The 26208-nt window shown below is 40.5% G+C and overlaps 1 protein-coding gene across 1 annotated transcript; it reads right to left on the reverse strand.

The window, feature by feature from the left end:
* Nucleotides 1-214: 214 nt before the first annotated feature.
* Nucleotides 215-26208, reverse strand: Tbx18 (T-box transcription factor 18). Its single transcript, XM_036193251.1, has 8 exons — nucleotides 25899-26208; nucleotides 24794-24998; nucleotides 22613-22714; nucleotides 19579-19750; nucleotides 11818-11985; nucleotides 9398-9462; nucleotides 3294-3388; nucleotides 215-1474 (listed from the first exon to the last, which is right to left on the reverse strand). Exons 1-8 carry the CDS (start codon nucleotides 26206-26208, stop codon nucleotides 750-752), a joined length of 1842 nt encoding a protein of 613 aa, XP_036049144.1. The 3' UTR covers nucleotides 215-749.

Consider the following 26208-nt stretch of genomic DNA (forward strand, 5'->3'; position numbering starts at 1 on the left):
GACACAGCCAGCATGGCAGACACACACCTTTAAGACCTGGAGGTCTGTACAGACAGGCAGTGACGAGGTCATGTGGCTGGGTTTACAACCAATGAGAAAACAGAACAGGAAGTCTATAAAAAAGACAGGACACACAGAAGTAGCTCTCTTGCAGAGAGGAAAGACAACAGAAGCAGTGAAGGGTAAGACTCTCAGCTATTGCTCTGACCTCTTGGTTTTTAACTCTGCAACTGGCTCTGTGTTTCTTATTTAACAAGACGGTTAAATCAGGGTCTCACATCACATCCCAGAACAATAGAAATCATAATGCTACCAACACTCAAATACAAACCGCACAGAGCACTCTTCTGATAAATGAAGTTACAAATCTTTGGTTAGGTATGTGTGAAACCGCGGTAATGAACCTCATCACTTTGCACAGAGTACTCGAAAAGTCTTTGGTTAGTATCATTACCAACTTTCAAGTGTACCATTTTGCTTTTAGAGTCTGGCTACTCTGGATAAACATAGTACATGTAGCCAATATTCTGTGACACTGGATAAACATGGCAGTGAGAAGCCTTCAGTATACTACATGCTACCAATATACAGCATACACATATGCCATAGATAATTACAGTCTTACTAGGAGAAAGTAAAAATCGTCAGAGCCTTCATTTTCCACTATATGTACATTTTTTTCCATATTGCCTTTTTCAAAAATAAGGAAGATCCATTAGATTCAAACGTAGTTTAACTTAAAGGCTTCATCAGACCATATGTGCAGACACTTGAGAAGATGACAGAGTTAAGCTTCCTAGGGTCCTGGAGTCAAAGAAACTCTGCTGGCCCCCACTGCTAATCAGGTGCACTCCTTCCACAGTGGGCAACATCTGCCGATCAGTCATGGTCCCACTTGGTGAGGACCCCAAGAAACTTCCTTGGGAAGAAACAATTTTCTCAGGACTGGCAGCCAGTTTGGGGGATGTGGAGAAGTTATATCCATATAAGGCACAGGGGCTGTGTAACCGGAAAGTGTTGTAGGAACCCTGATGGGTCTGGTTAGTTGCAAAGGCGTTGCTGGATGGTGATGGCATGATGTACTGAAGTTGAGGGGACATTCCTGAAATCTGCATGGACAGGCTTGTCTGTGGGCAGCTGAAGGTATCCCCATCGGTGCCACCCATGGACATGTTCACAGATGGGCTACTGCCCACACCCACATAGGAGGGAGTCCTGGGTGGGGCAAAGGTCTCGCTGCTCTGGTTGGTAAGCCTGTTGTAGGTCTCTGCCAAGGACGTGCTGTATCTGTTGAGGGTGAGGCCTGACCGGGCACAGGCAGAATAGTCAGCTGGAGCCAGACTACAGAGCTGGCTGGTGTTCGGCCCCAGATGGAAGGCAGGAGAGGAACAAGAGGAGCCAGACAACAGGTGAGGGTGTGTGGCAGGAACACCATTCCCAGTACCTTGGAGGAGAGTGGAAGAACTTGTGTTCCCTACAAAAGAAGTTGCAATGTAAAGAATGACTTCAACTGCCATCTTTTCCTTTAAATTTTGATAGCCATATGATACCTAAGGCTTGTTTCAAGTGGAGGGAATTACAAAGGTGATAGGTGGCTTAGTTTTCAAAGGATTAATTTCACTGAACTCAGACTGAGTAACTTAAGCATACATTCTCTCAATATTTTTAAACCAAGAGCAAGTAATATGGCTCCAAGGGTAATAATAGCTACAAGGAGGCCTGACAACCTAAGTTCAATCCCTGGGACCCACAAAGTAAAAGGAGAAAATGAACTCCCAAAAGTTATCTTCTGATCTCCACACACGCGCTATCACACATGCAAACACACACACACACACACACACACACACACAATTAATTAATTAAATGTGATGAAATTTTAGAAGAATGTTTTTAGGACTAATTATCACTCCAGGTAATGATGAAGTTTTGTAATACAGAAAATAGTAAGGCACTATCACATGGAATTTTCATGTTCTATCTCAATTTGCTTTCTTAGAATTTTCTTATTTGCAAAAACAAATATTAAAAATGCCAAATTTACTAGAAATTTTATAAAATTAAATTTCATCTCATTTTTACCTCTTGCCCCAACAGTATAATAAACTGCTCTTTTCTACCTATGGTATTATTCCCTTTCTCCCCAAAGTCTTTTCTGGACCAGTACACTTCCTTACAGAGGAAAAGTGACTGGGAAGGAAAGCACAGAACGGGACAGGGCTGCCATACCTCATCTACATCTGTAGCCTCTCAAGAAAGCTTGTGTGCATTGATTCCTATACCACTCAGGTCCCTGCTCTGCTATCACTTTGTCCCTCAAAAATCTCAGCTTCAGCTAGAAAACAGATTGGCAAATCACAGGCAAGACAAAAGCAAAGGTCTAAGAATTAAACAATCCTGTGACACTCAGAGAGGGTGGTTTAATCTTGCAACCAATCAATAGCAGCTCCCTTCTATTGGTCGCCAACTCCCTTCTATTAGTCACCAACTCCCTTCTATTGGTTGCCAGCTCCCTTCTATTGGTCACCAACTCCATTCTATTGGTGGCCAACTCCCTTCTACTGGTTGCCAACTCCTTTCTCTGGATTTGCTGGCAGATTGATGCTTGCAACCCTGACCTAACTTAAGAAAATTGGAGAATTCCAAAGGGCTGTAGAGGGTGTAAAACCTTCATTATTCTAACAACAGTATTTCATTCCACTTCTTTAAATAATCTAAAAGCCCAAAACTACCAATGATAATAATCTAAACCTGAGTATGTGAAATTCTCACTGGGAGCTGGTAGGGTCCTGGTAAAATCTGCCTGAATGGGTGACCTGAGAGTCTATCTCTTAAGCAGACTACTACAAAGATTGCACCCTTCTCTAAGGAGATGCAAGTCCTGTGCTTGTGAGGAATGAGCTCAAAATGGTCTGATCCAGTGTGCCTGATCTCATCACACATCCAGTAAGAAAACCCTGCTGAGAGGCAATAGTTGAATAAGAGGAACAGGCATGGGCAACTTCTTGTAGAGTACACCTACATGGGCTCCAACATCTCAATGAGAGATGTGAGGAAGAGGTAAGCATTATGAGATAAACAGCAAAAACATGAAATATTTAACCTCTCACACCACAGGACAGCCATCTTTCCTGGTCTGTCTCCTGTCAATGCAGCAAAGAAACGAGTCCTGGAGTAGAAGGATGTTAATGATAAAGTCAAATGTTGTGGATCTAATGAACAGAGTATGCATCTCTTACACCTCAGCCTTTTCTCAGGAACTGGCTATATTCATGACCAGGAGACTAAATTACCTTGCTTTGGAATTCCAGGGATATCTTCAAATGTGAGAGTTCGTAGTGATGGTCTCCAGAATGCATATGACTCCACCAGGGCTTCCAATCCCATTCTACATGGAAAGGTCAGGACAAACAGAGTCTAGTTAGGAAGGGTTGTAGTTTTCACTAGTAATAAGCATTTGAAGAAACAGCGTGGTATTGGCAATGCCCTACACATTCTACACTCAGTGACAGGTTAGGAGATTGCCATAGGCAAAAAGAAATGCTTTGCACAAGGATGGAGAGATGAAAATGGAAACCTATCAAGATGCCTGCCGACATTCTCAGGACCCTAAAACTAACACATGAACCTGAGGATCTGAGACCATGTTGGCTACTGTGAGCCCAAGGCTCTGTAGTGCTCTGGAGCCTCTCTTCCTGTCACAGGAGTTTGCCCTCTGATGATGAAGATTTTTTTTGTTGTTGTTTTTTGGTTTTTGGTTTTTGGTTTTTGGTTTTTGGTTTTTTGAGACAGGGTTTTTCTGTGTAGCTTTGTGCCTTTCCTGGAACTCGCTTTGGAGACCAGGCTGGCCTTGAACTCACAGAGATCTGCCTGCCTCTGCCTCCGGAGTGCTGGGATTAAAGATGAGTGCCACCACCGCCCGGCTCAAGTTCTCTTTTCTAAGGGACACTTCTGCCCATCATTTAGTACCTCAGAAGCTAGCTCAAAGCAAGAACCAGTCAAAGAAAACCAACTTCTCTGGGGCACAGTCTTCACTACCAGCCAGGCTAGGCCAGGAGGGGGCAGCACTGACCTCCCACTCAGCTTTGCACAGTGTGCAGAAGGGTAGGAGGTGATGGATCTCCAGAGCTACATAGTCTCTATACAGAGTTAGTAGCAACACTGTAAGTTATTATACAGCCTCATCATACACACTTAATGAATTGATATGCAAACTTGGTTGCAGACTATTTATATCTCATCTGTATATTTCAAAACTACGCTAAACGCAAACATAAAAGACATTCTCAAGACAGGCTGGGGTCTCAATGGCTCATCTTCAACCACTTCAACCCTAAGCAATTTGTTAGAATGATAACGTGGTCCGGGCCAGGGTGCGTCTCAGAAGTCTACCACTTATCTGGTGTCTTAGTCAGGGTTTCTACCGCTGTAATGAAGCACCATGACCAAAAATCAAGGTGGGTAGGAAAGGGTTACACTTCAACATTGCTGTTCATCACTCAAGGAAGTCAAGACAGGAACTCAAACAGGGCAGCATCCCGGAGACAGGAGCTGACGCAGAGGCCATGGAGGGGATGCTGCTTATTGGCTTGCTTCCCTCAGCTTGCTAAGCCTGCTTTCTTATAGAACCCAGGATCAGCAGTCCAGGGATGGCACCACACACCACGGACTGGGCCCCGCCCCATAGATCGCTAATGGAGAAAAGGCCTTACAGCTGGATCTCACGGAGGTGTTGCCTCAACTGAAGCTTCTCCCTCTCTGATGACTTTAGCTTTTTTTTCAAATTGACACACAAAACCAGCCAGGGTATCTAGCATGCACAAAGCCCTGAGTTCATCCTCAGCACTACAGAAACAGAAAAACATTCTTCTGGGTAAAATACAACCTGGAAATTTCTTGTGAGTGTTCTATTTCTACTAATTTTAACTCAGCTGCTGCTGCCCTGTACCCCCAAACCATGAACTAAGAACTAAGGCTAGAGAAAACCACCTGCCAGTCATATGACTTCTCCAACACGATGAAAGCTCCTGAAAGAGGAGATGATTTATGCAAGAAGCATCTCACATTGCCATCCTTCCGCATCAAGATTTTACCCTCCTGTTGCCGTGAGCTCTCCTGGGGACCTTACTCACTTCTTCAGTCTCAGAGGAAGCGTCACCAGCTCATACAGATGCCACAGGGAAAACACCCCCAGCTGTTTCTCCTGGGCTATGTGGGTGGGAAGAATGAAGTCTGACCTCTGACATAATCACTGTGTCACAGAAAGGACTGTTTGGGGTAAAGATACTAGCCTGGAATCAAGACAGAACGGTGACTACAGGTCACTCTAAGTCACTTGACCTCCCTGGATTTCAGTTTCCTGAGAAGCGAAGATAGAACTATGAGGCTCTGAAGCCCTTTTATATCTAGCTATAATTCATTTCATTCTACCTGGTATTTATTTTACTTGACTTTTTGTAAATCAGACACTATATCTATGGCCAAACTATAAGTCAAATCCCCGAGGTCATACTACTCAATAATATTTTCTATGGTGAAATATTCTTTTTTTTTTTTTTTTTTCAGTTTGTGGGTCCAGTCTGTCTCAATCCTGCGTTACCTGTGGGTTGTATTAATACTGGGCTAATGAACGCTGGGTATTGCTTTGATGGTCTCTCTGTATTTGGCTTACACCGATACTAAATCTTTACTACTTTCAAGAGAAAATGAATTTTCTTGTTAAAGAATATTAGTACACATCTTTGTTAAAAAAACAAACCACCTACTTTTTATTCTCATGCAGGTTAACATTGATAAAGGTAGTTTGGGATAGTGAAAATACCAATGTAATTATAAAACAGTTTTACTAAAGCCAGAAGTTTGTAGACTATATAGATGTATTTTACTGCTTTATTTGCTTTAGCAATGTAAACTGAATTATGTTTCAAAACCATAAATCAAATTCGTCAGGAGAAGTTACTGAGCACAGCAAATACACAACCTTATGCTTAAAGTAATGGCTTCGAGGGGCACATCTACGCACAGCCTTCTGATTGGGAGCTATTGATATGTTGCCCGAGGCTGCTACTTCACACTGCCAAATCCACAAAGGATTGCAGATATTTTGCAGGAAACAGTTATAAAATATTTATTAGTTGAATCTGGACTTTTGTTAAAAAGCCTTCATTTTCTCCAGTAATGGAGACTTTTCCCATCTAGTTAAAGGGGAGATGAAAGGCCCCTCCTGCAGGAGAGTAGCCAAGGCGATAATTTATACAAGGTGCCTTTGAACAACCTCCACATTTACAGCGCCCTCATTTATGCTATCAAATGGCTGAGTTTATTTAGTAAAATGGTTATGTTTTTCCTGAAGTATTTAAGAGAAGAAATTTCTGTACCTTCCTGAGTAAAAACTTTTATAGGGTCAAACCTACGGCCTAGCTGTGGACTGGAGCTATTCTCTGCACATAAATTCACTCTCACGTAGCAAATGGCTACAGGAGGGCTTCAAGGGCCGAAGCAACTGATTCCTGTAAACCAGGCTGCAGAGCCCCAAGCAGCCAGAGAAGGACACTTTGTAATTAAACAGAATTGTTTTTATAAAATTTAAGCAATCACACGTCTGTGTTAATTTTGTGTCCTGATCAACTTGTTTATTTCATATCTGAGGAAAATAAAAATAAAATTTGTTTTAAAAAGCAATAAAACTGCACAGCAGAACCAGGGAAAAGAAAAAAGAATACTGTGGGCATTTTTCATAGACTTTCCTCTATTACTATACAAAAAAATATGATGTCCCTCTATGCCGTCAAAGCCACCATACCTTCAACAAAGCCTCACATGGAACACAGGTTCTTTATAATTTTTTTAAGGAATATAATACATAATTTTGAAATATTTTAAACTGACAGAATTTTTTCACACTGTTAAGGTCATTTTTTTTTTAAAAAAAATATGGGGCAGTATTTATTTCATGAGAAAAGATGAAAACTTCTTTTCATTAACCAGAAAGCTCTAGAACAAAGGTTCTCAGTCTTCCTAATGCTGTGTTCCTCCTGTTGTGGTGACCTCCAACCATAAAATTATTTTCATTGTTACTTCATAACTATGATGTTGCTCCTGTTATGAATCATAATGTAAACATCTGTGTTTTTCCGTGGTCTTAGGTAAGCCTCTTAAAAGGTCATTTGACCCTCGAAGAGGTCATGACCCACACGTTAAGAACCACTGATCTATACAGTCATAGCATATTGTAACAAGACAACCACTTGGAGCAAAATAAGAATTCTGAATTTTAACATAATTCAGAGTGTTAAAATATAATTCATTATTTCTGCATGTTGATTTGAAAATTACAGGTTTTATTGGGATCAAAGAAATAATGCAAAGCACCATTTGATGCCAACCCTACATAGTTCCAAAGAGCCAAAAGTGAAAGGAACCCCTGTCAAACCTAGCCTGTGGCCTCCAAACAGAACCACAGGCTTCCTGGTTTATTTTCATCATGACACTGAGTGGTTTGTTTGTTTGTTTGTTTTGTTTGTTTTTTTATGACAGGGTTTCTCTGTGTAGTTTTGGTGCCTGTCCTGGATCCCACTCTACAGATGAGGCTGGCCTCGAACTCACAGAGATCTGTCTGGCTCTGCCTCCCAAGTGCTGGATGAGCCACCACCTGAGTATTTTTAATGGCACAATTTTAATAACCAAATCTTTTCATTATGCTGGCTCATCTAGAATTCCTCCTCAAAATTTATTGTATGACGCCGTCATCTAGCTTCTAACAGAAGCTTCATTTGTCATTACTTTTTGTCCAAAATATATTTGAAAACTATTCATAAGCCACTGCTTCATAAATGAACTTCTCTCCAGTGTCAGTAGCAGTGAGATCTTTCCCAGACCTATCCGCAGCTTGGGCATGGTGTCTGGCAGTTACTCTCAGGGTCTCCCTGTGGAGCTCCTATAGGACTTTTAATACATTGTTTCTCTACTTAAGAAAAAAAAAATTAGCTAAAGTCAATGCAATGTTGTTCTGATGTAACCCAAGTTCACAAGAAGGGTTCACCCCAGCGTTTGCCAAGCAGAAAAAGAGTCACCTCACAGGTCTCCTCTGCCACGGCACGCATCATTTCAGGGCTACTAAGCAAAACAGCCACCAGGCACAACTTTTCACAACAATGAAACAGATCCAAAAAGACATGAAGCAATTTCAATGCTGGAGATAAATTTGCTAATACCTGCAAACCTTCTCACAGAGTGGAGCACTTCAAAAGATTCCCTCCTATTGGTCAATCTTGCTGATCCTCCTCCACTGATTGGAAGATCACTCTAGTCTCACTGCATCTTAGTTGACTTTTAGTACTTTCTAACTACATGTTGTTTAGGTAATGCCTCTGTAAATGAGGATGACACCAAGTCTCTTTAGCAACTGAGCACATTTTGAGACCTGTCTGTCACCTATCTTGACCACATAATCAGCTGAAAACACTAGAAAATCTAGACTATTACCTGATTGCTTTCCCTTCTCAAATTTCAAGTGAAACTGTTTCTTGATAATTGAGGGTTTTCAGTTCACGTAGACAAACCCAGTTAATATCAGTTTCAAAACAAAATAATTTTGGAAATGAAGTAATAAAGTTCAAATGCCTCTTATTATAAAAATGTACTTACAAGTATCATATCAAAGCCTTGCCTGAAAGGGCAGAGAATGTTCCTCTATTATCACCCTCTATTACTAGCAATTATTTTAGAAAATGTTGTAACACCGGACTGTACTGGAATAGACTCATATCAATAAATTTAGAAACTTGCAGCAAACCGACTGGATGAGTAATAGAGTAGAAATAATTGTTGTAGCTATCCAACTTAGTGCAAACACAGTAAAACCCAACACAGAAAAAATAAACAAGTATGTGGCTGTCAGTAAAAGCTAGACAAATTTGGAAACTGAAGAGGATCAGGTCTCTTGGCAATGTGAAATGGTTTCATATTCCAGTTGAGAATCCGAGTTAGTAAGAACTATCATACTCTGCAGACAGAATCAATAGACAATGTGTCATCACTAAGAACTCTAAGCCAAAAGGAGGCAGAAAGGACAATTTCTTGGACTATGAAGGCCCACGGACCATTAGGGTAGGCTTCTCCATGGCCCTCCAGAAATACCACGCCATCAGTATGCCAAAGGCTTGAATCTTCACTCCAGCTTCACACACTAAAGTTCATCTTAAGGCAGGCCACATGACAATACTCTATACCTAAGTTACCTCCAAGACACAACAACGTTTACCAAGTTAAATTCTCATCAGAAGTGCTTCCAACACTGTTTACCAAGTTAACCTTTAGGCTCATAATGGAAAAAAAAATCACATTAAAACTTTAAATATATTTGCTAAAACAACCAGGAGATTTCACTAGGACTTGCCTGTTCCTCCCAGAGTCTCGGAAGCCTTTAGCAAATGGATTCCTGTCTATCTTAAGGCGAGTAATCTGCAGAGTAGAGAAGAAATCACATTAAATCTTATATAAACATCACAGTATATTATTTAAAAGTTAAGATGTTTTTGGTTGTGAGCCTAGCCTTTAATAGCTGAACTATCTCTCCAACCACCCCTTCCAAAAACTGTAGAACTACCAACAATCTAAAAATTAACATACAGACAGAGGGTTCTTTTGTATTCCTCTCGTATGTTTTAACATCCTGGCAGTGAAGTTAAAGGATTTAGAACTATCTGCCATGAAAGAGATGCTTCTTCACCCATTTTCCATCTTCATAGGTGGATAAAGGTTTGTTTGGTTTTGAATGTGCCTGGAGAAGGAACTCCAACAGCCTCCTACCGCCTTGTCCTACTTGACCATTCTCTCAAGCTGAAGTTCTTCCCTTTGACTCTAGAATATGGTTTAACCATCTTGTAGTGCTAGGAATCAAGGATCATCTAGCAGCCTGCATTTATTGATAAATCATAAGCTTGTTTCTGTTCTTCAGAACCAGGAATCCCCACTCTCTCTAACCTTATTGCCACAGTATTTTTCTTTGTCTCTCCCTTAGCCTTTGCTTTATTCTTTCATCTCTTGTCTCTATAGTACTAGCCGGTCACCAAACTATAGTGAACATCTAAGCAGAGATAAAAAGTTTCTAACAGAACAAAGTCATGTTAAAGTGGCAGGAATAAATGCTGATTTAAAATACTTCATTTTAACTACTTTCAAGTTGTTGCCTCAAAACTGGCTTCTTGTCCACTAGGATCTCAAAGTTCAGAAGAAAGGAGTTTACAAATATCTTCACCATCTCCATTAATTCACCCCAAACCTCACATTTTATGTAACACCCTTCTGTTTCTAAGTAGATCTGTCCTTTGCACGGAGGAATGCAGAGCTGAGTCCTTGTATTAGGCTTTCTAAAATTCCTGGTCTTAATAAAATCTATAAAGTTAAGGATCATGTTTGTGATTACAGTAACCTGCTACAAATGAGACTGGATGGATGGCATTCTGGAGTCTCTTGCTGGCCTGTGCATGCCCTGAGCCTCATCAGCCTTGAAATACTTCAGACACATGAGTTCCATAAGATATCTATCATCTTGAAATGTGGATATAACTACATTATAAAGGATGTTATGAGAGTTTGCTGATTAATTCATCATATATGCCATTCTATCACTGAAGGGAATTTTTCATTATAGACTATACTAAAATCTCTGTTCATTTAAGTAATGTTTAAATAACATTAAATAACTGAATTATTTCAGATGTTAGTTATAAGAGTCTAGATTTATATAATAGCACCTTGCTAAACATAAATATAGCTCTATTATTATCATCAGATTTATTCAACATAGATTATGTATGCCATATCAAATTTTGTGGAAACTCCTCCCTTGATTATTATAGCAACTTATATGCAGTTATTACCCCAGTTTCGTGTTTGCTTTTAAAGCAATACTTTAAAAGTTATGTACAATGGTCCAGGAACCCAGGCTACAGAAATCACATTGATATTAATCAAAAAAGTCTTTATCAATTTCCTAAATTACTAAAAATGATAGTTCTGAAAAAATTAAAAACTGAATATGGTAGCATCATCCATTTCCATTCTAATTTGTTGACTCTTAACTGACTTGTCGGTATTTGCTAAGCAGTGCCCAGCACCACACTGTGCCGTGTGTGTGTGTGTGTGTGTGTGTGTGTGTGTGTGTGTGTGTGATCTGCAATTGGACAACCAATAAGAGGGCTTGACACTCACACTCTTGACTCATGTAAAACAACCTTAAAAAACAGCATTTTCCCATATAGAAAAAAAAGAAACATTTCATCTCTCAAATTATTTAAACCATTATAAAGGCATCACTTTAAAATTGCCAATCTCTCAGATTATAATCCATATCTGTATCCTGCATAATAGTTTAAATCATGGTTCAATGATAAAGCCCTTTAAAAATACACAAAAGGAATATATAGGATAAATCCTTCTGAAATTTTTCTTGTAATTCATGGGCTGTCCTATTAAATCCACATATCACGCTGTAAGATACAACTAGCTTTTCATAGTTTACATGTCTGTTTTCTAGGCAAATAATGTGCTTTCTAATTTTAATTATGACACTACAATTCAATTCTCAAGATGGAAAGTAGAACTACACTGCTGCTAATTGCAAGATGCATGCTCAGCTTAAGACATCACTTGAGTAGCCTGCTTGGGAATCTGTGGACTAGGAGTTGTCACTGTGTGCACACATGTATACACTGTGGGTGTCATACACAGCAAATGGTGTGTGGTAATTCCTGACATTTGGATATAGCAATGCAGAGGGCAGGCATCTAGCAAGAGGGCTGCTGAAAATGATACCTGCTGATTCTGATAGGCGGTGACAGTGGTGAAGACTGTTTCTGGGAAGGAGAATGCCTTCACGCCCTCCCCGGAAGGAACAGGCTTGATGGGGGAAAGATCGTCCCCACAGTCTTTACGGACGACATGCACGCGTGGTTGGTATTTGTGCATAGAATGAAGAATAATCTAGATCAAGAGGGAAAGCCACATTAGACAGTTTGATGGCATGAGCAAATATGTAAAGTGGAAAATAAATTCTTACAGGAAAGTTACATTTCTGAAGGCGCAAGAAGTTAATTTAACAAAACATAGCAAAGCTGCAGGGAAAGACTAGGAAGACATCTGCAACGTCTGTATAAAACTACCAATCACTTTAATGCAACCCTCACTACAGCTGGGTGAAGTCAACATCAAATTTCTATTGCTTAAAATTCAATATAGTCATAAAGATTTTATTTATGATGAACTTAATAAGACCAGTGTCAATACCAATGAGACTGAAATGATCATGTGTGTTGTACCAAATCCATCTGCTAAAGGATACACACAAGACTTTCAAACACTAAGGGAATGGTTCCTTCATCCGTGTAGTGCGCTTGCACCAAGGACACCCCACTATCTCCTGTGTTAATTCTGCAAAAATCTCTGGTATATTGCCCATATTCCCATTCAGATCTTAGGCTAGAGAACGGGAGAACAGAGAGCCTACCTTGCCCTAAGTCTCTCTCTCATGTGGTCTTCACAAACCCACTCAGATTTGTCCTAAGGTTCTGCTGCAGATTCATAAAAGCTTTTCATACAAAGGATCTCTGTGAGTTCGAGGCCAGCCTGGGCTAGAGTGAGTTCCAGGAAAAGCTCCAAAGCTACACAGAGATACCCTGTCTCAAAACAAATACAAACGAAGATGTACATTACATAAGCTATAAGCTGTAAGTCACTTACATGAGTAGATTAGTAGTTACCAAGAGAAATTTACATCGTGAGATGTGATGTCACCAAGCTATTGCCAATGCTGTTAATGCAAATTTCAGTCATATAATAAAATTGCTTGGTTTTAATTTTTTTTTCTGGTTTTTCAAAACAGGGTTTCTCTGTGTAATAGCGCTAGATGTTGTGGAACTTGCTTTGTAGACCAGATTTGCCTTTAACTCAGAGATCTGCCTGCCTCCATCTCCTGAGTGTTCAGATTAAAGGTGTATACCACCATGCCCAGCTTTGTTTTTAATCTTAAAATGATAAAACGGTACCTAATTGTTAGGCATATTTTATGGCTTATTAAAACAGAGTATAGTGGGCTCATACAGAGATATGAACAGTGATCACCTCTGATGATGGTATCACAGGTAGGAGTGAGTGAGTGAGTGTGTGAGTGTGTGTGTGTGTGTGTGTGTGTGTGTGTGTGTCCGACCACGCACATGCATATATATGCCTTTTTATGTTTTAATACTTTCATGAACAGCAGGTTTTTTATTTGTTTCTTCGATTCTATATTCAGATATTCATAAATTAGTTTAGCTAACAAGTATGCAATTTTTCTGAACTCTAAGCTTGAAATTCAAGGTTTGGGTTATTATGAATCTAGAAGGAAAACATCTAAACAAAAGTCCTGGGAAACATGGTGTTTAACATGCTTCATGATGTTCAGAACGTAAGCAGTTTAATAAGCCAACTTCAGAGCCTTTGGTCAGCTCAAACACCAACAGCTCTGTGCTCAGAGAATTTGTTGTCCTGAGGGCACGCCTTTACCCTTGGGAGAGCCAACACCGCAGTCACGGGCTCTGCGTTTGTTTTTCCCTAAGGTTTTCTTTGTGCCCATGGCAGACACACTTGGAAAGTAGATCTAAAGATCCTGCCAACTAGCCATGCCTCTGACAGAGGTAGCATGAACACAAGAACATGCAAAAGGGTAAAATGGGGAAGCAGTACTCATGATGGGGAGGGGGGCATAGGCAGCTATCCAATGCCTCTTTCTAGGACTAATTTGAATGAATTTGAATGAACTATTAGCAGTTTTGACCAAAAAAAAAAATTAAATACATAAAATTATAAAATACAGTAGTAAACAGTGCCTGTACTAGAGATATGTACTTTTTTTTTTCCCAAAAGTTTTTGTTGGTTGTGAGTGGGTGTGCACAGGGCCATCATATGAAAGATATACCTTGCTGTGAGTCAGGATAAATGCCTAGAAAATGCAGAAACAAAATTATACTCACAGGGTCTAACCATTAGCATAGTCTAGTCAGCAGATTTTCAGTGGATGAGAAATGTCTTTTGCTCATTCCCTTGTTACTAGGTCCACGGCCACTAATTCTGTTTTTAACAGATATCAGAGTCTAAGTTTCCATCCTTAAGGCAGTTTAGATCCTTGCAGGGTTTCATTTTGTTTTGCTTTGTTTTTTTGATTTTTGGTTTTTTTTGTTTTGGTTTTGGTTTTGGTTTTTCCTGAGCTATGCTGGGGGTGTGGGGAGCAGGGATGGAAGAAGGGCTGTGTTCGAATCTCTGACTTCCGGGTAGGAGCATAGTTGATTAATGGTTAGGGTTCTGCATGGCATTTCTAAACCTCGACTTATTGTTAATGGTTAAGTTCCACAGAACCCAGAGACTTCCAGGTCCTCACAGCTCCCTAGGCCCAGGGCCAGTTTTGTTCCCCTTCGGGTCTGTGTGCCTTCCTAATGAATTTGCACTATGCGGGCAGGCACAGTCCCAAGGCCAGGCCCCATAGAGGAAACGCAAGAATGGTTTTGAACCTGTGTCTCAGCCCCCATCTGCAAACTAACTGCCCTGGCCCTTTTCCTATGATTTATTATTGAAATAGCATACTCTTTTCAACGTTAACATAAAGTAGTGAATGGCCACTTTGAAAGTAACAACTTTAATGTCCATTCAACTTTGCGTTCCTTTGTTTAACTAACTTGCTCTTTAGAAAACTAGCTTGCAATAGATCTCTTTGGGGGTTGAAAAGTTTGAGGGTGAACGCTTCCTCTTCCCCAAGCTAGGAATCAAAACGTCAGTTGGCTAACAAATGGCAGCATCTAGAAACTCCAAGGGAGACTCACCATCCCTTTAGAAGTGATTTCCAGAGAAGAAGAAAAAAATCAAAGACAAAAATGTTCCACAGAAATAAGCAAAAAGTGCACAGCCAACTTCAGAGCCCTGGGACGAAGCGACTTGGAAAGGAGGTAGTAAAGGTTTCTTTTCTGTTTACATTCTTGTTTTATGAAGACTCTGCTCTCTGACCACCTGAGCGTCCATCTCTGGGTCCCACATGGTGGAAAGAGAGAATTGACTTTTGCAAGGTGTTCTCTGAGCTCTGAACTTGTGCAGTGGAATGCAGGAATGCACAACCTCAATACCCACTAAATAAATAGACATAATAAGCTTTCCCATTTATAATAATTGTAAATCAACAATATTTTGCTTACTTAGTAGGATATGTGGGACTACTGGCCTTTAAAAAAGAGACACCATACTTATAACTCAAATAATCATATCTTATGCGTACTTTCTATACTGTTTGTTCTGTTTAGAAAGGATTTGGGCAGGGGATTTCTAACTATAATATTAGAAAAGGCATACAGACCTATGTCCACAAACACGGAGTGCTTTCTTCTTCATAGGCTTATACATGCTTTTCTACTTTAAAGACTGGATTGGAGGGGTTTGGATGTGGCCCAATAGTAAAGCACTTGCCCTGGACTTAATCTCTAACACTGCTAACTAATTAATTACTCATAAAATAGATTTACACCAAAAGAAGCATACTTATTTATCTGACCAGTCAATTGTGCTTGAAGTCTGACAGGTAGGGCTTCTAGTTTTACAGCTTGACGGCGGAACTTGTCAATAACTGAAACTTTTCTACATGTCAAACTCACAAGGTTGGATTAGGTTTGTATCTAGTCTTATTGGAACTTGATATGCCATGTTTGACGGGAATCCCCGGGAGACTCGCCCTTTTCTGGGGGGGGGGGAAGAGTGGCTCCTGGGGGTGAAGGGCTAGGAGGAGAGGAGGCAGGGGAAACCCCCACTTCCTGAATGTGTTATAACACCAGCTATGCTGCACTATAAAGTGTTGAAACGTTCTCAGTCAATCACAGGCAAAGTAGATTTTTTCCTTTTTGCTCTTACATGATAGTGTGTTTCAGGCCCTCCTTAAATGCATACTTTCAACTTTGCTGGCTTCCTTGGGTCTCTCATTCCAGTACGACCCATGAGGAAACAAGGTCTCAGAGAGTGGAACTGACTTGCCCAGATCACTGGCATGGTGTCCTCAACCATTCCAACTTCCTTCCCCACAAAAGAGCTCAGCTACCTCTCCTCCATCATCCTGCTTCCCCATCTGATTTTTCAAGGAGAAACAGTAAGAGAGTATGAGCATGTGTGTCACAGAATCTCCAGCAGGGGAGAACATGGACTCCTACAGCCCTAGACTATGGCTACTTGACCCTGCCCACTGCCAAAGCATCCAGCGCCACAGGTATGGGTCCTGCTGTACAGTAAGATGCATCATCAAATGTCTTCCCCTGTTCAGAGAGAAGTGCTCATGGAAATACTTTCCTCCAGAGAACAGACTCCAGGAAAACATGCATGTGGTAAGAAATTGTCACTCAAACATAGGAACCTCCTACACAAGGGCAGCCCAAGAACCAGCCTTGGTGTGTAACAAACCAGAATAAAGCTGGCTAGAGTCCCCATGGATCAAATAGGACCTACAAAGTTATCACAACATCTATGGATTAGCTGTGGCTCTGAGGGATACTACTACTCTGAATCCTCCTTAATTTTCTTTTCTGAACCAGATCTGGTGTTTGGGAGTCTGAAAAGTTACTTTGGGGAAAATACATCCTCTTATGTGGTGCCAAGTCTAGTCACAGCCTTTGATTCCTACAATCACCTTATGCTAACTTAGTAAAACTCCCAGGGCCACAGAATACTCACATCACAAAGCTGCATACATGTACATCTTTTGCACACTAAAATGGGGTGGGGCATGAAATTAAAACATAAGAAAGGGATTTAGGAAATTAACTATGGCGTGTACAGTTTTATTAGAGGTGACAATGACTTCTTCTAGAATTAGTGGAATGATGGAAAGCCAAAGGCTAAAATGACAAGAGTCCCTGAGGGTCTCTGATAAGGACCCACCATGGCCATACTGCCTTCTTAGACCCGAGTCACAAATGGCAGTAGAATTACAAGCACATTCCCAGTCTCTAGTCTGCTTCTACTCGGGGCTGTCAAATAGAGTGCACACAGAAGCAGACTTCCGGTATTCTTCTCAGTCTCTCTAAGCTGGGTTGAAGTATGTCTGTCTCTACCTCTCTGAACAAACAGAACAGCAAGCTGCAGGCTCCCTTCTCATTCTGTCTAAGCAAGAAACTCACAAAGCCAGTCTCTGCCTTCCGTGTCTTTGATCACACTTAACTGTCTCCAAGAACACATCTTTGAAATGAATAGCATGAAAGAGTACCTCCCCCTACAAGTACTAACATTCACTCACTTCTTGGTTTCCCGTAGTTCCCCAGTGCCCCCTGTGCACATTGGTTTTATCTCTTGATTAAACTTAGTAATCCTGTCGCATCCCTAAAAGAAAAATAGAATGTTTCCTAAATTTTGACTGTTCTTTGCCACTTTTATGCAAGTTCCTAATAGTGAGAGTCTTTATTTATGTCCAAGTAACTGAACTTCGATTTGGAACTAATTTTTTTTTTTATGTTTTAAATAAACACTATGTGGTGGTTAATTTTATCTGTTAACTTGGTTAGGACAAGCATCCATATTTTTGGCCCAACAGCACCGAAGATATTGCTGTGAAAGTATGGCTTAGAGATACACAATCAGTAGACTCAGGGAAAAGCAGATTAGTAGCAGTGAGTGGCCATCATCCAGTCAGTTGAAGGCCACAAGAGAAAACAGAGTAAAATCCTTGGAAGACAAGAAAATTCTGACAACACACTATCTTCAGATTCAAGTCACAACTTCAACTCTTCCTAGGTCTCCAAAACACGGAACTGCCCAACTCTTTCATGAATCAATATTATATTTATTCTTATTCTCATTCTCTCTCTCCCTCCCTCCCTCCCTCCCTCCTTCCCCTCTTTCTGTACTCTCTCCCACCTCTGCCTTTCTTCTCTCTGTCTCCTCTCTCTCACATGCACATATATAACTATTTTCTCTGTATGTATTCACCCATACACATGTATATATTGTATTTTCTGGAGACTGTTCTTTTAGATAAAAGCTGTTAAAATTGCAAATCTAAAATCATAGTTTGTTTTCTAAATCTATATATAAAATTTGGTTTAGATACCATATATAAAGCCAGTACTCTGAACTAAAAGAATTAGAATTATAAGATGATTATATTGACTTGAATTCTTTATCAGAATACAGTTTGAGGTACAATTATCTCTTTAAAATATATTCTTAAACTGTAGAACTTAGAAAGCAAGCAACACCAAATAGCATTCTGTCTAAATTTCCTACTAAAAGGCAGAAAAAAAGACCCATCAGATAGGTGTGCTAACAATAATTCAGTCAAACATAGGAACCTGTGTTTTGTTTTTGGTTTTTTTTTGTTTGTTTGTTTGTTTGTTTGTTTGTTTGTTTTAGCTGAGGATCGAACCCAGGGCCTTGTGCTTGCCAGGCAAGCGCTCTACCACTGAGCTAAATCCCCAACCCTATTTTCTTAAACACTGAAACCAAGTGAACAATAATTGTTACAACTTGATTATAGAATTGGAAAAATAAAAAGAAGGAATGTGAAGTCATATATGAAAATATATGAAGACATAAAATGTCTTCTTTCTCTGATTCTGTTTTAAATCATAAAGGCAACCACAGAAGCATTGTCATGTGAAATCTTACTAGCTATGTGTTAAAAGGTAGACACTGCATTGTCATAGGAAGGTTAGTACCCCAAAATTTTCATCAAGGTGCTTAAGGTCCTATCTAGACACCTGTGAAGCACAACACAAGCAGTGTATTAATGCTCATGACAGTTGGCAGTTTTATCTCAAGTGACTTATTTATAAATAAGCTAGGTACTTGTTTTGTTTGGGAAATGAGGAAGTTGGTAAAGGCATTTCAATTCTTCTTCATCAAAACTCTTCCAACAGACACCTTACAGAAATGCTAGCTTTGAGCAGAAATAAGTATTGCCCAGAGTTAGTGAGATATACTAAAACAATAATGTAGATTTCTACCTAAAGTCAGCAAGCTGTTAACAATGCCTGTCTTTTTGGAACAGCCGGACTTGTCCCGCATATCAGGTTTCAGCAGTTTTAGGAGGAAAGGGAATTATAATATACTTCGACACATTAGCTGTCATTACAAAACAATTGGGAACTTGCAGATGGAGCACACAAACAAGTAAGCTTGGTCATTACTGCAGTGAGCCTCAGCTGGGAAAAGAGCTGGATACAGAGAGGACGCAATAAATCTTGCTGTTACCAAACTTCCAAGCACATTTCAAGTATAATAATTAGGGCCTCATGGGATTTCACATAAATGTTTTGGTTAAAAAAAAAAAAAAAAAAAAAAAAGTCTCTGCCTTAGGTCCTTTCATTCCAATACAAAGCCAGTATCTGGTCTAAATCTATTAAATGCTTTATGGGACAATTCAGCTAAGACATGGTCTCTGATACAAATATAACTTGATTTGGCATATACTGTTCACATACTAACCAAACAGAAAGCGGTGTTACAATCTTAGGAGTTTTTAGCCAGGCACTGGGCTATGCCACCTGATGGTTCTTGCCAGAGAGGCTATCTACTTACATGGCCTTGATCATCCAGTTCATTGTTGGTAAGCTTCAGCTTGTCGAAGCTGATCACTTGTCGCATCCAAGTCTCCCCAGAGGCAGGTGAGTCTGGATGAATATATACCCTGGGTGGCACAGGAGAATCGGCATTACCTGCCACCATCCATTTAGAGCTGTGGTAAACATACCTACAAGACAGAGACGAAATTGTCAAAATGCGAACTACCCCATTTCTTGGAATTATCAACTAAGACCAAATGTGCACCGTTTTCTAAACTTATTTCTCTATACATCCAATACTTCTGAGATTGTACTGTGGCGGCTATGGACAATCCAGAGTCAACATCGTTTTGATGGCTTGATGAAAATATCCAGGCTGTCTCCACTATAAACACCAAGTATCTTGACTCTAATGCATTAACAAAACAGACATAATTTATATTCTGATATTTTTCACTAGAATATTTCATTGACATGAAGACACTATGAAGTTGTTGATCTCACCTCTGAGTAAATCTCAAAATACTTCAGTGTCTTATTTTAAAGGTTTCTACTTCCTGAAAGGTCACTCCCCTTTTAGGCTCTGTATAGCCTGGTGGAATAAACAGTGGAGAGGTGAGAGGAAACTGTCACACTGGTTTTTTTCTTTTTTGGGGGGGTAATCATTTTAACATTTAGAATTTTTTTTCTCAATTCTTTAACATTATAAGTAGAGGATTAAATAATTGAGGCTGACGTAAATTTTTTGAGGAATTATAAAATATAGGCTATCATTAATCTTTCATGCTTCTCTTTCTTGATCATTCTAAGAAAATTATTTCAGTCAGCAAATACTAGTTTCCAACTACCAATATTCAACATACAAAGCACTTGATTAATACTATTAATTAATGTTATTTTCACAGTTAAGAACCACAATAGCTTATTCTGTTTTTTAATATACACAAATAAATTGACTTAGCAAGGAACATTTAAATTGTAAATAAATAAAAATCTTAAAGTTTAGCTGAATATTCAGATTACTATCTGTCAATATGAACTTAAAAACTACAAAGTATTGTATTGATGAAATGATGAAGTGATATTATACACTTAGATACACTGCCTCCTGCTCATGTGTCAAGATACTGCACACAATTTATAGTGAAAAGGTTCAGGTAATGTCAGAAATATCTATGTAGCAAACACACATCTTTTTAAAACAGCGTGAAACATTTTCTTACATCTCTCTCTGTTAAAGCTCTTTGTCTCAACTATGGTTACATGTTTCAGTAAGCTCAATTTTAAGCCCAATATCCTTTGCAGATTTTAATTCCTTTCCTTAAAGCAAAATATATAAGCGCAGCACGTAATTAACTTTTAAAACCTTCCTTTTTGGTATTGGTATGGTATGGTTTTAATAAATCAATTCCTATGAGCTTTAGTGACTAATAATTGTTCATAAGGTTTCTTAACATGGACCAAATACCATTCTTTGACAGAGAATAAGTCAAAAAATAGTTTCTGATACTGATGAAAAACAGATAAATAAAATAGAAACCTTAGAGATGCATGGGGAAAAAACTGAACTTCAGATAAGATTTGGGTTTCTACCAAAATAAATAAAAATGTTCTATCAAAATTATGCATATTAATTGGCTCAAAACCCAACACCTTCTAAGAGAATAGATTATATATATAAATATTTCTCACAAAGCATCCTAAATACCAAAGCTAAACATTCTTAGGGAGAAATGGAAGAAAGCAAATTTATCTTTCACAGTTTGATCTATTAAAATCTAAATTTCCGTTGCTTTCTGGGAGAATAAACATGAATTGTGTAAAATAAAGAATCTTAAGTGGATGGGGGAAATTGGAGGAAGAAACAGAAGAGAATCTTGAAAAGAGTGACTTAGAAACGAAGAGTTACATTATCTTCCTCAGCACAAAACTCAGATTGGAATGTGGGTTTCAATCGTGTAGATTTCATGGATAAACGTAGCATCTTCTACTTCCTGCTAGTCTATAGATAGTGTGAGCAAAACTCCTAATGACTTATGTAATTAGCCAAACAATACAACTTAAATAGACAACACAAATAAAACTACTATATTAAACACTCTTAGTATTTCCTTTGCTCATGTACAGATTTAAATCTGAATACTTTTGACATCACAAACTTCTTTTATCAAAACAAGCACCCGTTTTTTATAAAGTGATAGAAACCAAATGATTTCACTGAGACATATACTAAATGAGACAGGAATCTTCAAACAGAGATCCATCTTCTGCTCTTTCAAACTCTCACACTTCCTTTTAAACAGATTAGCATTTTAAACTCTTCTAGTAAACAAAAGGCATTGTCATTGAAAATCACTAATTTGCTTTCTTGCATAAGTAAAAGCAAAGAGGTTGGAAACTAAAGAACTCATATCTTTTCAGTTTACTTGATGGGCAAACATTCTGTTTCAAAATCCAAGAATTACAGAAATTTCTAAAGAACTGTCAATTACCAACCTAAAAATGAGCCAGGGATAACAATTCATTACAAATTTAGAGAATGATTTAAGTCACAACGAATTATGAGATTTTATTTTTCTAACTTGTAAACGCATCTTTTTTTTTAAATGAAAGTCTAAAACACATAGTTTTTTTAAATAAAACAAGAAAATTAACGTAAGATCAAAACACAGGAAAAAAGTATAACATTTACTATAAAGTGTATCTGCAAACTTTGCATTAAACACTTCCTATCAAAATTCTAACTGAATCGCTAATCAACATTTAAAGATGTATTTCACGTAGCAATGCCAGACTGGCCCCTGCTCAAAGTCTCAAAGATTGAAGACATCTCTTTACCTATGAAAAGCAAAACAAACACGGAGTTTCCACATAATGCTAGGGGCGAAGCACCATTTGAGCTTCTAAAACCCATGGAAGTCAGATCATTGAATCTGGAAATTCCACAGACTTTGGGAAACAGATCACAGTGGCATGGAGGAGACAGACGCTAGCCTATAGAGTCCTGGAGTTGCAATCGCTCCTCTTGCGGTCCTGGGTCATCATCGTACCTGTATCTCTTGTTATCCACTGGCACAATATCCATGGCAATGTAGTACTGCTGGTGGGGGTCTAATCCGGAGATCTTCACTCGCATTGCTGGGAACATGCGCCTGTTTGTAATGGGAGGGAGGAAGGGAGAAACGGGGTTGCGTTTTGTTTTGCTTTCATTAAGAATAGAAACTGAATAAAGCCAAGAATCCTCCCATAATTTCCATTTTAATATAGACAAATGTATAACATACACTTAGATAGCATAATTCTGGGTGTCAGAGCATAGGCTACATCAAAACTACAGCTATAAAAATGTGACGTGTTGCACCATGTACACGTTCCAGTTCCATGTTTATTCAAACATCAGCGTATCTTCAAAGTGAAAGGGTTTTACACGAAAGAAACTTTGCTTTTGAGGCAGAAGCAACAAGCCTGTTTATCTTACTACAAATAATGAAATACATCATTGTTAGAAATTTCAAATTTCTGAAAGTGATAAAATATATTATAATGTGAAATTTTAAAGGGGGTTATAAAAAAGCCACAAGGAGCCAATGTGCCATGCTATAACCAAACAATATGTTCTTTATTGAGACAGGACTTCCTGTCTGCAGCCTGGTAAGGTAAAGTGCAAAAGGCACTCTAAATTTGAAAGGTATAGTAAAACTTCTTTATTGGAAGCAGAAACTAAACACAACATATATTTACGAATTTCCTCCCCCCACCGTAACCCAAAAATGTTTTCTTTTCTAACCACAATTATTGCTAATTAAAGCAAACGAAAATTCCATTTTCTTTTGACGACTTAGATATGTGTATCAAAGGAGATGCTGAAGTACATGCACATGATCCCTTTAAAAGGGCATAGAAGCAAGGAATACAGCAGCGTATTACTGTGCATTAAAACCAACATAAGTTTTGCCCTTTAAAAAAAAAAAAAGGACTTTCTTCTAATGATTTATGTCTAGGACCTTCCAACTAATCTCATTTTTGTTAATTTAACCTTATAACACAAATTTATCTCCCCCCCTTTTTTTTTTACAACAATGCTATTAAAGACCACTGCCAGACAAAGGAAAGTCCATGATTATTAACTAAGCATGAGAGCGGTTTAATATGCTGGCTGTTTTAGTGTTCTTTCAGTGCACCTGTAAGATAAAGAGTAGAGGTCTTTAACGACATCCTTTATAAGACAACTGTTGCTTTGTGTTGTTGAAGACCGTATTTGGATCATTAATAATAATAATAATAAAACCTCTCTGAGAATGCAGAAGGTAGCATATGGAATCAATAAAATATGTTTTTGTAATTTCTAATAAGTTTGGATACTTTTATGCTACCCAGGTTTTTACCATGTGTACTCCCTGAAAGAGTTGTGTGTGCTTTTTAAAGAAACTTTAAAAGGAACATATTATTCTTAGATTTCATTACACTACATGCATAAATGGGCTGAAAACTTGAAAGTGCAAATTTCTCTCTCTGACCTCAAATTAGTATGCTGTGGCCAACAAATCCATTTATTTGACTAAAGAACGATGCACAAATTTCACAGTCTAAAATATAACTTCTTTCCAAACGTTTTTGTATTCAGTTAGTTTAAAGTAATGGGCTGGATTTCGTGTGTGTGTGTGTGTGTGTGTGTGTGTGTGTGTGTGTGTGTACAGTTATTAAAAAATCCAAATAATGATTTTTATAGCAATACATGATTAAACATGACCATAGTGACTTTTCATGGCTACCTAATACCAGAATAGCACAATACACCATGAACTTGTGGTGCTAGGAACAAATCTGGGAGTTTTGAATTTATATTTTATATATATCATAGTATGCTAAAGAATATAATAAATAAAAATTGCTAATGCGGTAGGGGCCAATCTATTACCTAGCTCAGACAGATAACTAGAGCCTTAAATGCACAGAGAAGGGTACACACGATCTTGGATAACTATACCGCACTTCCTCATTCAGAGAATCGACAGTTAAGGCTGCAAAGTCCACACTGGCAAAGATCTCCCGGACATTAACAAGACTGGGCCCGGCTGAGCCCTTCATCAACAGCGCTTTGGCAAAGAAGCCAATGAAGGTTCCAAAAAGGGCCTACTGTCCCGGGTCCATTTGGATCGGTCACAGCTGTGCCCTGGATAGGGGTAGGATAAAGCCAGAATTCGGGAGCATCTCAGGGAGCTCAAGCTTACCTGCCGGCTTTGGTGATGATCATCTCCGTGCCTATTTCGTGAAAGCGCTTCCATAACTCCGCTCCTTGCAGATCCACCCTCGGGGCCTGCGGCGTGGGCAGCGGAGTCCCAGTCCGGGCTAGGCCGGGTACTGGAGACCCCTTCGGGGAAACTCGAGGGGACGCCAGAGGGGAGGCGCCCTGCAGGAAGCCGTCCTCACAGCTGCCTGGACAGCAGAGGGCAGAGAAGGGGAAGCAGTAAGGGAGAGAACCGGCCTTGGGGACCATCTCAGGGTCAGGCCCTAAGACAGCCGCCTCCAGTCCTGCCGCCTGGAGATGCCTTGAGGCCTGCAGGATCCCGCTGAGTCCCCATCTTTGGTCCGCGTCCTCCCCACGCGCTCGGCCTGTGCGTGGCCCCGGCTCGCGCGTGTAACACACACACACACACACACACACACACACACACACACACACGACACTGGGTCTGAGACAGATCCCGGAGCTCAAAGTCCCGGGGCACAGATCCTGCTGCCACCGCCTTCAGCTCCGGGCAGCCCGTGGCCTCCCTTCACCCCGGACAGCCGCGGTGCCTCTCTCAGGGCCCAGCCCAAGGAACCTTCAGTAAACACCTCCAGATCCCGCTCCCTCCAATCCTCCCGGCTCCTGGCCTCCCAGGCCCCGCGGCTTAGCGGCTAGAAGAGGGCGAAAAACCAGCCCTCGGGCGCCGTGAACCCGGGTAGAGAAGCGCTTGGCATCCCCAGGAAAGAGCGTGGGCGAGCTCGCCGCAGCCTTCCCGGTTGGTACACTCTCGGCTTCAGGGCGTCCGTTCCAGTTTCAGTGCTACAGCCCGCGCCCTCCCGCACGCGCTCTGGGGTTCCTAAAACTTAGCCAGGCGACTGGCATCACCCTGGGCTGGAACCCCAGGCGCAGAGGCGAGGGGGCCGGGCTGGGAGCCCCGGTCGGACGGCGAGCGAGGCCAACAGGTCATCGCCGGACACCCGGGGCTCAGCGGCAGAGGTCCTGGAGGGTCCCCGCACGAGCACGGCCTCGCTGAACGAAGCTCAGGTTCGCGGGACCCGGGCGGGGACGCCCCGGGAAGCCGCTGGGGCGGGAAGGGGCCGACTCACCCGCCGCTCCGCGGGAGCCACAGCTCCGCTCCACGTCCGTGCAGCTCCGCGCCGGCCCGGACGCCGGCCCGGTTGGCGGCGGCGGAAGAGCCGCGTCTTCGTCGGCCTCGGAGCAGCCCGGCTCGCCCGCGCCTCCGCCACGGCTGCAGCCAGCGTCGTCCCCCGCCCCGGCCGCCTCTTCCGTGGTCAGCTTTCTCCGCTTCTTTTGAAGCTGTTGCTGCTTCTCGGCGCCGATCAGCGCCTCCACCGAGAAGGCGTGCGCCTTGAGGCTTAGCATGCTGCACGGCGAGCCCCTCCGCTTCTCGGCCAT

This window comes from Onychomys torridus, chromosome 7, assembly GCF_903995425.1.
Source record: "Onychomys torridus chromosome 7, mOncTor1.1, whole genome shotgun sequence".
NCBI classification, from domain to species: domain Eukaryota; kingdom Metazoa; phylum Chordata; class Mammalia; order Rodentia; family Cricetidae; genus Onychomys; species Onychomys torridus.